The sequence below is a fragment of the Kogia breviceps genome, chromosome 1 (assembly GCF_026419965.1).
Source record: "Kogia breviceps isolate mKogBre1 chromosome 1, mKogBre1 haplotype 1, whole genome shotgun sequence".
In the NCBI taxonomy this organism is placed as follows: Eukaryota; Metazoa; Chordata; class Mammalia; order Artiodactyla; family Physeteridae; genus Kogia; species Kogia breviceps.
The window spans coordinates 24,180,396-24,191,686 of record NC_081310.1 but is presented as its reverse complement, the minus strand read 5'-3'; the positions used below and the strand labels follow the sequence as shown (position 1 = coordinate 24,191,686).

Sequence of the window (11,291 nt, the reverse complement as noted above, 5' to 3'; positions counted from 1 at the left end):
ATTCACCTAAATACTCAAGGGTAATCAACAGCAGAATAACTGAGAATTTTTAATTTCATTTATTGTGTTGTTCATCATTGTTTTTTTGTTCTCTAGTTCTTCTAAGTCCTTGTTAAACGTTTCTTTTATTTTCTCCATTCTATTTCCAAGATTTTGGATCACCTTTCTATCATTACTCTGAATTCTTTTTCAGGTAGACTCCCTATTTCCTCTTCATTTTTTTGGTCTGGTAGGTTTTTACTTTGCTCCTTCATCTGCTGCATATTTCTCTGTCTTCTCATTTTGCTTAACTTACTGCATTTGGGGTCTCCTTTTCACAGGCTGCAGGTTCATAGTTCCCATTGTTTTTGGTGTCTGCCCCCAGTGGGTAAGGTTGGTTCAGTGGGTTGTGTACGTTTCCTGGTGGAAGGGACTGGTGCCTATGTTCTGTTGGATGAGGCTGGATCTTGTCTTTCTGGTGGGCAGGAACACATCTGGTGGTGTGTTTTGGGGTGTTTGTGAACTTAGAATGATTTTAGGTAGCCTTTCTGCTAATGGGTGGGGTTGTGTTTCTGTCTTGTTAGGTGTTTGGCATAGGGTGTCTAGCACTGTAGCTTGCTGGTCGTTGAGTGGAGCTGGGTCTTAGTGTTGAGATGGAGATCTCTGGGAGAGGTTTTTCTGTTTGATATTATGTGGGGCTGGGAGGTCTTTGATGGACCCATTTCCTGAACTTGGCTCTCCCACCTCAGAGGCTCAGGGCTGACACTGGCCATAGCACCAAGACCCTGTCAGCCACATGGCTCAGAAGAAACGGAGAGGAAAAAAGAAAGAAAGAAAAATAATAAAGTTATTAAAATAAAAAAATTATTAAAAATAAAAAAGTAATAAAAGAAGAAAGAATGAAGAGAGCAAGGAAGCCAAAAAACAAATCCACCAATGATAACAAATGCTAAAAACTATACTAAAAAAACACAACAAACAAACAAAATAACGGACAGACAGAACCCTAGGACAAATGGTAAAAGCAAAGCTACACAGACAAAATCACACAAAGAAGCATACAGATACACACAAAAAGAGAAAAAGGAAAAAAATATATTTTTTTAAAAAAGGAAGAGAGCAACCAAATCAATAAACAAATATACCAATGATAATAAACTCTAAATACTAAACTAAGATAAACATAAAACCAGAAACAAATTAGATGCAGAAAGCAAACCCCAAGTCTACAGTTTTTCCCAAAGTCCACTGCCTCAATTTCGGGATGATTCATTGTCTATTCAGGTATTCCACAGATGCAGGGTACCTCAAGTTGACTGTGGAGATTTAATCCACTGCTCCTGAAGCTGCACAGAGAAGTTTCCCTATCTCTTCTTTGTTCACAAAGCTCCTGGAGTTCAGCTTTGGTTTTTGCCCTGCCTCTGTGCGTAGGTAGCCTGAGGGTGTCTCTTCCCCACCCAGACAGGACGGAGTTAAAGTAGCAGCTGATTAGGGGGTTCTGGCTCACTCAGACCTCGGGGAGGGAGGGGTATGGAATGCAGGGCGATCCTGCGGCTCTGCGGCATGACATTGCAACATCCTGAGGCACGCCGTGTGTTCTCCTGGGGAGGTTGTCCCTGGATCACGGGACCCTGGCAGTGGCGGGCTGCACAGGCTCCCGGGAGGGGAGGTGTGGATAGTGACCTGTGCTTGCACACAGGCTTCTTGGTGGCTACTGCAGCAGCAGCCTTAGCATTTCATGCCCATCTCTGGTGTCTGTGCTGATAGCTGTGCTGCCACAGCTCGCAGCCGTCTCTAGAGTTCATTTAGGCGGTGCTCTGAATCCCCTCTCCTTGTGCACCCCAAAACAATGGTCTCTTGCCTCTTAGGCAGTTCCAGACTTTTTCTTGGACTCCCTCCAGGCTAGCTGTGGTGCACTAGTCCCCTTCAGGCTGTGTTCATACAGCCAACCCCAGTCCTCTCTCTGGGATCTGAACTCCGAAGCCTGAGCCTCAGCTCCCATCCCCCACCCGTCCCAGTGGGTGAGCAGACAAGCCTCTCGGGCTGGTGAGTGCTGGTCAGCACTGATCCTCTGTGCAGGAATCTCTCCGCTTTGCCCTCTGCACCCCTGTAGCTGCGCTCTCTTCCGTGGCTCTGAAGCTTCCCCCCCTCTGCCGCCCGCAGTCTCTGTCCATGAAGGGGCTTCTAGTGCGTGGAAACTTTCCTCCTTCACAGCTCCCTCCCACTGGTGCAGGTCCCGTCCCTATCATTTTGTCTGTTTTTTCTTTTTTCTTTTGCCCTACCCAGGTATGTGGGGAGCTTCTTGCCTTTTGGGAAGTCTGAGATCTTCTGCCAGCGTTCAGTAGGTGTTCTGTAGGAGTTGTTCCACATGTAGACGTACTTCTGATGTGTTTGTGGGGAGGAAGGTGATTTCCACATCGTACTCCTCCGCCATCTTGAAGGTCTCTCTTCCCCCTTCATATTTAGCCATAACTGCCACACCATGTCCTCAGGTGGGTCATGCCCATGTCTGCTTTCTGCCTACTGGGCCCCAAAATGTTGCAGCACAACCTGCACAGTGCAAGTTGGTTTTCTTCTTTTTTCAGCTTCAAATGGACGCTTAGAACTACCTAAATGTTTCTTTGTCTCTTTCTGGTTTACTTCATCAAAGATAAACTAAGCCAGATATGAGTTAATGTATAAGGATGGATTTTAATCCGTAATCAGTAATATATTATTGCAGTAGCGAAAAGAGTCCAGTGTGAACTGAACTCAATAGAGTTGTCTGGATATTTTAAAGGGAGCAGGAGGGAATAGGGAGGGAGGTGAGCAGGGGCTCAGTAGAGTCAGGGAAGTGAAAAATTATGAAAAGTGGTAAGCGGCTGGTCCATCTGTAACCAATCTGGGCTTGCTAATTGGTGCTTTCTGAAGTTAGGCTCCTACCCTCTCACAGAGGCTGGCAGACAGAGGCCCTGTCCTCAGGTGTTGGCTGGAACAAATGGTAAATTATTTTGGCAGCCTTGATTTTTCTCCTGCAGGCACTTTAAGGGAGTGTAGTGTCATCCTAGGGCTGCATCCTTGAGCTGTTATAAACTGTTAGTGTTTGTTCAAGTCTTGATAGGCCAAGGTTGAGGTCTAGTTGTGAAGAGGGCTCAGAGGAGCTTGGCTAGTGTTTGCTCAAGGAGAAAATCTTTGTTACCTAGCAACCACTCACAGCTGATGCTCCAGGAATTCTCCCTTCTCAATCCCCTCCCCCTACTTCCTACCCATCACCTCTGAGCCTCAGTGGGCTGGGTCTCTGACTTTGTGAAGATGGTGGCTAGCAGCCTTGTCCACAAGTCAACCTGTCTTCTCTAGTAGAAGAGGTGTCTTCCCTTCTTCTTTGTACTAACCTTGGGGCTGAAATGAACCTCTATGCTGGTCCCTGGAAAGAGGGAATTCCTTGGAAATCCTTCAGATGGAGGATTACTATAAGAAGAGCCTGAACCCTCCTACACTGTTGGTGGAATATAAATTGGTGCAGCCACTATGGAAAACAGCAGGGAGGTTCCTTAAAAAACTAAAAATAGAGTTGCCATATGATCTAAGAATCCCACTCCTGGGCATATATCTGGACAGAACTATAATTTGAAAAGATACATGCACCACTATGTTCATAGCAGCACTATTTACAATAGCCAAGACATGGAAACAACCTAAATATCCATTGACAAATGAACGAATATGGTATATAGATACAATGGAATATTAGTCAGTCATAAAAAAGAATGAAATAATGCCATTTGCAGCAACATGGATGGACCTAGAGATTATCATACTAAGTGAAGTAAGCCAGAAAGAGAAAGACAAATACCATGATATCACTTATATGAGGGATCTCAAATAGGATACAAATGAACTTATTTATGAACAGACTTGTGGTTGCCAAGGGGGAGGGCAGAGGAGGGAGGGATGGATAGGGAGTTTGGGATTAGTAGATGCAAACTGTTATATATAGAATGGATAAACAACAAGGTCCTACTACATAGTATAGGAACTATATTCAGTATCCTGTAATAAACCATAATGGAAAGGAATATGAAAAAGAATATTTATATATATATAACTGAATTACCTTGTTGTACACCAGAAACTGACACAACACTGTAAATCAACTATAGTTCAATACAGTAAATTTTTTAAAAAAAGAGCCTGACGTTCTGGGACTGCTCAACACAAGAGCAAATCCTTCCAAGACTCCTGTCACCATAGATTGGTTTTGCCTGGTTTGGAAATTCACATAAATGGAATCATACAGATGTGCTCTTTCTTTGCCTGACTTTCTGTGCTTAAGTTAATGTTTGTGAGATTCATTCAAATTATTGTGTGTTACAGTGGATCAAAAAACCTGCCCTGGTGGCAATAGGAACCTGGCCTCAGTGGCAACAGGAACCTGGCCTCAGTGGCAGGACTGCAAATGATCAGGGGTGATTCCCACAGCTGCTCTTCAACCCCTTCTGCAAAGCCAGCTCCTGCTCCTTTTTTTTTTTAAACAACTGATGCCTGGCATGGCATACTTTTTAAAAAATAATTAATTAATTAATTAATTTTTGGCTGTGTTGGGTCCTCGTTGCTGTCTGTGGGCTTTCTCTAGTTGTGGCGAGTGGAGGCTACTCTTTGTTGCAGTGCGGGGGCTTCTCACTGAAGTTGCGGAGCACGGGTTCTAGGCACGTGGGCTTCAGCAGTTGCGGCACGTGGGCTCAGTATTTGTGGCTCACGGGCCCTAGAGTGCAGGCTCAGTAGTTGTGGTGCACGGGCTTAGTTGCTCGGCGGCATGTGGGATCTTCCCGGACCAGGGCTCGAACCCGTGTCCTCTGCATTGGCAGGTGGATTCTTAACCACTGCGCCACCAGGGAAGTCCCTCCTGCTCCTTTTTAAAAAGTATGATCATAAAAGTAATATATACTTGCTGTTAAAAATCAAAAGTTTATACAGGATTAAAAAGGTTAAAAAGTGGAAAGTATAAGTCCCTTTCCTCTTCTGTGATTCATACAAACCTACTTCTCAGTAATTATCACTGTTATTATTAACAATAGCTGACAATTATTGACTAATATGTGTAAGGTACATTTTTAAGCATTTTACAGTTCTTTTTTTTAAACGTAAGGTTTTCTTTTATCATTCACAAAATACCATATCCATAGATTTACTTTCTGTCATATAGCTGAATGTGTTGTGTTTGGAATTCCCTCCTTACATTTAAAAGTCAACTGGATTGCCCAGAAGTTTAGATGAATTTGTTTTGTTTTTAATCTTTTCGACATTGAAGATGTAAGTAGGTCAACTGAAAGCATCAGGTTTGATTACAACCACATAATGCATGTCTTTCATAAGGTAAGTATTAGTGTTACACAAATGGTTCTTATTCAGAAGCAAAGGTGACAGGTGGAAGGAAGGAAAGGAGGGAGAGTTCTGTAAATTGCTGAGACCTGGTGACAAAGAGAAAATAAGAGAAGCCGAGGATGGCAGCTAGTGAGCAGCTACCTTCTAAGCTCACTGCGTAGGCCAGCCTGCCCCCAGCCCTCCAGTCATGTTGGTGAGGGTCTGTCTTTTCTGGGGCTCTAGCTGACCCCGAACTGCTCCCAAGGGGATGAAGTGGGACTCAGGTGCTAAAGAATTTGTTCACACATAGGTGTTCAAGCTCAAAAGCTACTGCCTAGCTGCCTAGCCTGGGTGAGCGCTGAACACTGTATGTGGGAGTGAACGTCCTAAAGATGAGACCTAGTGACCTCAAGCCACCTCCCAGTTATCTGACAGCTCTGCATAGTCAAATTCTCAATTCATCAAGTGAAAGAGAGTAAAGTGCCAGATTCTAGGCCCATTTTTTCATTCTAAAATTAAGGGATGGTGGGAAGAACAGTATCTCATTATTACTTGTATCAGGGAACAGATAAACGCAGGGAGTGATGCAGAACACACGGACAACAGGGATTTGAGAGGAAGCAGGGGCCGCACTAGGAAGTGAGCCTAGCACTGCACTACCGCCTGCAGTGCCCAAAGCACCTCTGCATCCAGGAGAAAGGAAACTAGACAGCAGTTTGCTCCATCCAGCCACAGAGGAGCCTCTAAAACGGCCGGTGAAAGAAGGGAACCGGTTTTGGACACAGTGTTGAAAGAGAAATAATAAAGCATGTGAACACAGCAGTGTATCCAATTCATCTCCTATGTGCACACCCCACCAACAGTTCACATCATTCTTTTAGGTTCTGTTACAGCTCTTTTTTAAAATTAAGATTTGTCATATATTCTTCCAACATTTTGTATGCATACTGCCAACTAAAAATTGTCACTCACCATCTGGTTCTACAAGAATGAAGTCACTAGCCTCAGTAGTCACTGATCTTCAACACACTCTGAAAGAATTTCAGGGCAGAGATCAGGAATGAGACACTGTGCTCTGGGAAAACCTGGCAGAACAGGCCTTCAGGTAGTCAGATATTTTTAGAGGAAGATTTTATGAGTCCAATTTTTTTGCATCTTCTCATACCTAAAGCACTAAAATCATTAACAGAGACATCTGTTCCTCATGACTAACGGCAACCTTCTGGTGACAAGCAGCAACCTTCTGCAATATGTGTGCTTGATTTGATCCCCCCTTCACTAAAATCACATATATACTGACCTCCCTCCTTCCTCTTTGGATCAGTTCCTCAGAGCCATCTGAGAGGCAGTGTCCTGGACTATAGTCCTTATTAGGCCCCAAATAAAATTTAACTCACAACTCTCAAGTTGTGCATTTTTTTTTTCAGTCAACAATATACACATCATTTTCATCTTTAAAAACAATTTATTTAATTTATTTTTTGGCTGTGATAGGTCTTTGTTGCAGTGTGCAGGCTTCTCATTGCCATGGCTTCTCTTGTTGCGGATCCCAGGCTCTAAGCCCACCTGTGGGCTTCAGTAGTTGTGGCTCGTGGGCTCTAGAGCACAGGCTCAAGTAATCGTGGCGCATGGGCTTAGTTGCTCCGTGGCATGTGGGATCTTCCAGGACCAGGGCTCGAACCCATGTCCCCTGCATTAGTAGGCGGATTCTTAATGACTGTGCCACCAGGGAAGCCCCATTTTCATCTTTAACAAAGGATTTATGCTCTCAGATTGTTAGGAAAGTTATTCTTTTCACTTACAATATACCTTGAACAATTTTCTATGCCACTATACGTGGACTTACCTCATTCATTTTACATGCATAGTTTCTATTAAGTTGATAGGATATGATGCTTTATTTAACACATCCTCTAATGAAGGATACTGCAGTTGTTTCAGTTTCTTATTACAAACAATGCTGCAATGAGCATGCTTGGACAAATATTTTTGCAAACGTGCATATGTGTAAGATTATTTTTTATTGATAGTCTACTGCACTAGAATGTAAATTTCATGAAGGCAGAGCCTTTGGTTTGTTTACTGCAGTATCCTCAGTATTTTATTCCTAGTGTCTAGCATGTAACAGGTGTTCAATAAATTCTTGAACATGTACCATTTTATAACCACCAGAGGGACAAAAATTCAAAGTCTGACAATTCCCAGTTTGGGCATAGATTAAACAACAGAGAATTCTCATATCCTGCTGAGAGTGTAAATCAGTACATTTGCTTTGGAGAGCAGTTTGATTACATCTCAAATGTGCATATTCTAGGACTATTTTGATTCCTAGATATGTATTAAAATATTCCCTTGCACATGTGCTCAAGGAGACATGTACAAGAATAAAACCAAATTGAGGCAAGTGGCCACCTAGGGGGTAGGGAAGGAAATGTGTTCAGGGCTGGGTACCCAGAAGCCTCACTCCATGGAAAACTTTTCTTTTTTAACATCTTTATTGGAGTATAACTGTGTTACAATAGTGTGTTAGTTTCTCCTTTACAACAAAGTGAATCAGTTATACATACACATATGTTCCCATATCTCTTCCCTCTTGCGTCACCCTCCCTCCCACCCTCCCTATCCCACCCCTCTAGGTGGTCACAAAGCACAGAGGTGATCTCCCTGTGCTATGCGGCAGCTTCCCACTAGCTATCTAATTTCCATTTGGTAGTGTATATATGTCCCTGCCACTCTCTCACTTCTTCACATCTTACCCTTCCCCCTCCCCATATGCTCAAGTCCATGCTCTAGTAGGTCTGTATTTTATGGAATATTTTTCTTAAGTTGTGTGGTGGGTACATATTTGTTACTGGCTTTACCATTTTTGTATGATTAATATATTTCATGATTTAAAAGCATCCATCTATTCATATTTTAATGAGGGTTATTAATATAACTTTATTTCAAAATCTGGCCCTGGCTTCTGGATCTGGTACATATGACACACACACTGAATGTTTATTGGATGAATAAACAAACACCTGTCCCTCTCTCAATCCTTCTGTATCTAAGCTCTACTAATTGAAATCAAAGTCAAGTTCCCTTGGAAGACTCCCTCTTCAGTGAACTGTACCCATGACTGCACACGCAGGAGTCCCTGGCATAGCTGGGCATCATCAATAGCATGTAACCTAACACACGCTTCTCTTGTTTCTTCTGCTCTAGAGATAGTTCCTTCCTTCATTTGCCACGTGTACTGCAATTAAACTATTTATCACTATATTCCCAGGATCTATTTCAGAGTCTGACAAACATAAGCTCTCTGGAAATGCTTGATGAATAGCATTAAATGAGATGACATATTTACACGCATCTGATACAAATGCCCAAAATTCTTTTAAAATTATATGTTGGGTCTTCCCTGATGGCACAGTGGTTAAGAATCTGCCTGCCAATGCAAGGGACACAGGTTCGAGCCCTGGTTCGGGAAGATCCCACATGCCGTGGAGCAACTAAGCCCGTGTGCCCCAACTACCGAGCCTGTACTCTAGAGCCAGCGAGCCACAACTACTGAAGCCCCTGCACCTAGAGCCCATGCAACAAAGAGAAGCCACTGCAAGGAGAAGCCCGCTTACCGCAACAAAGAGTAGCCCCCGCTCACTGCAACTAGAGAAAACACACGTGCAGCAACAAAAACCCAACGCAGCCATAAATAAATAAATAAAATAAACTGTCTTAAAATCACTCATATTATTTTTTAAAATTACATGTTAAATTTTACAATCGTTTTAGATTTACAGAAAAGTTAAGGATAGTACAGAGCATTCTCTATACCCCTCACCAGTCTTCCCTACTGTTAACATTTAACTCTACTTTGGTACCTTTATCACAACTAAGAAACCAATATTGGTGAATGTGATTAGCTAAACACACTTTATTTGGATTTCACTAGCATTTCTTTGACGTCCTTTTTCTGTCCCAGGGTCCCATCCAGGATACCACATTACATTCAGTCATCATATCCCTTTAGGCTCCTTTAGTTACTGACAGTTTCTCCTACCACCCTTGTTTTTTCACGACTTTGACATTTTGGGGAGTATTGGGCAGGTATTTTCTAGAATATTCAACATGGTTAGAATGAGGTTATGGGTTTGGGGGAGGAACCCGACAGAGATGAAGTATCTATCATCCTTATCACATCATATTAAGGATGTGTGCTATCAACATGATGTATTGATGATGTTAACCTTGATCATTTTGGCCAGGGTAACTTTTACCTGGTTTCTCTTTCCCACCTCTCCTTCCCCTTTCCATATTCTTCTCTTTAAAGTATGTCACTAAGCAAAGCCTATATTCAAAGGGGAGGGAGTTAAACTCTTCTCCTGGAGAAGGTCGTAATGACAAATTATTTGGAATGCCTCTGGGAGATGTCTCTTCTCCCCCATTTATTTATGTATTCACTTATTCATTTATTTATATTAAAACGTTTTTGACTGTATAAATAACGACTGCTCAAGAAACTTTTGATTTCTTCTGCATTTCGAGGACGTCCTGAACCACCATTCACCTTTACCTCACAGCTCAAAAGGCACAACTCTGGCAGTTTCTTTCGGCGGAGGTTCACCATTAACTGTGTGCCGCATCACCAAGGGGGTCCCAGAGGTGACAGGCACCGAGGCGGTGGAGGCGGGGCCTACGACAGAGGGCAGACCCCAGACTCCGTGTCCACCCCCCACCTCCACGTGGCTCCGCAGACACCCCCTTGGACAACGTGCTTCGAAAATTTAAAAAAGGGGTTTCTGCGCGGGAAGTGCTCTCAACCGTCAGAAGGTTTTCGTGAGCTCTCTCTTTGGGGATACAGATGTAACTCCCTACAACCTTCGGGAGAGCGAAAAGATGCGACGCCTGGGGCAGTCAGAGCTATGTAGGACCAACAACGGGGCGGAGGATGGGCCGCCGCCTGCTGCCGCCAGCCCACAAGCACACAGGCCTCGAGAGCCAGGGCCGCCAGCAGCAGCGCGGCGTACACCCCAGAGAAGGAGGAGGCGTAGTGGCGCCGCCGGCAAAAGGAGGTATGGGCGGGGCCTTGGCGCAGTGGCGCGCGCGGGCCTTCGGGACCGCGGCGCGCAGGCAGCGGAGACCGCAGCGGCAGCGGAGGAGGCGGTTGCTGCGCTGGGTCTTGGGGTTGCTGCTTGAGGCGCAGGCGCCGTGGGCCCAGCCCGTCCTGGTCCTTGCATCGCTGTGGGCTCGTAATGGCGACCCAGCAGAGGCCTTTCCACCTGGTGGTGTTCGGCGCCTCTGGCTTTACCGGCCAGTTCGTGACCGAGGAGGTGGCCCGGGAGCAGGTGTCCCCGGAGCGGAGCTCCCGTCTGCCCTGGGCTGTGGCGGGCCGTTCTCGGGAGAAGCTGCAGCGAGTCCTGGAGAGGGCTGCCATGAAGCTGGGTAAAGGGAGCGACTGGGACGGGGCCCCGGGATCCCGGTCTCGGCCCCACCGCCGCGGCTCTCATCCCCAAGCCCCCTTCTCCCGGCTGAGAGGTTTCAGTCGCCTGAAATGAGAGGTTCTCTCCCTGGGTGCCCCTCGAGCTCCCCAACCCTGTTAGCTGCCAGGAGGAGGAGCACGGGGCTCCTGATAGCGTCAGAGCTTCGTTACGTCCCCTAAACAAAAAAAGAGAGAGACGTCCCCCCTTGAATTTCTCCCATAGTTAGGGAATCCCCACTGGCGAAATAGGAACTTTAGTTTTTCCTTTCTCTGCTCCGTCCCCTTCTAGAGTGGGGGTAACCTGGTGGGCCTGGAAGTCTCTTGACGTTTGATCGGGTACAAAAGTAGAGCACTGGTTTCTTCGGGATGGTTTGTGCTCTCCTTTTGCCTTGTGTTTTGGAGATGGGAGAGGAAGCTTAGGAGTTTTACGGAGAACATTGCTGTGGCTTTACTTTTTAATTTAATTTTTACTTGTAAGCATTCTCCAGCAGTCGCACTCTTCATCAAGAAG

At 44.9% G+C, this 11,291-nt stretch overlaps 1 protein-coding gene across 1 annotated transcript in view; it reads left to right on the top strand.

Moving 5' to 3' along the window:
- Window positions 1-10,223: 10,223 nt before the first annotated feature.
- The window catches only part of SCCPDH (saccharopine dehydrogenase (putative)), a 49,439-nt gene continuing 48,371 nt past the window's right edge, over window positions 10,224-11,291 (top strand). The window contains 3 exon segments of the mRNA XM_059068995.2: window positions 10,224-10,275; window positions 10,278-10,519; window positions 10,521-10,743. Coding sequence (XP_058924978.2) covers window positions 10,224-10,275; window positions 10,278-10,519; window positions 10,521-10,743 — 517 coding nt within the window.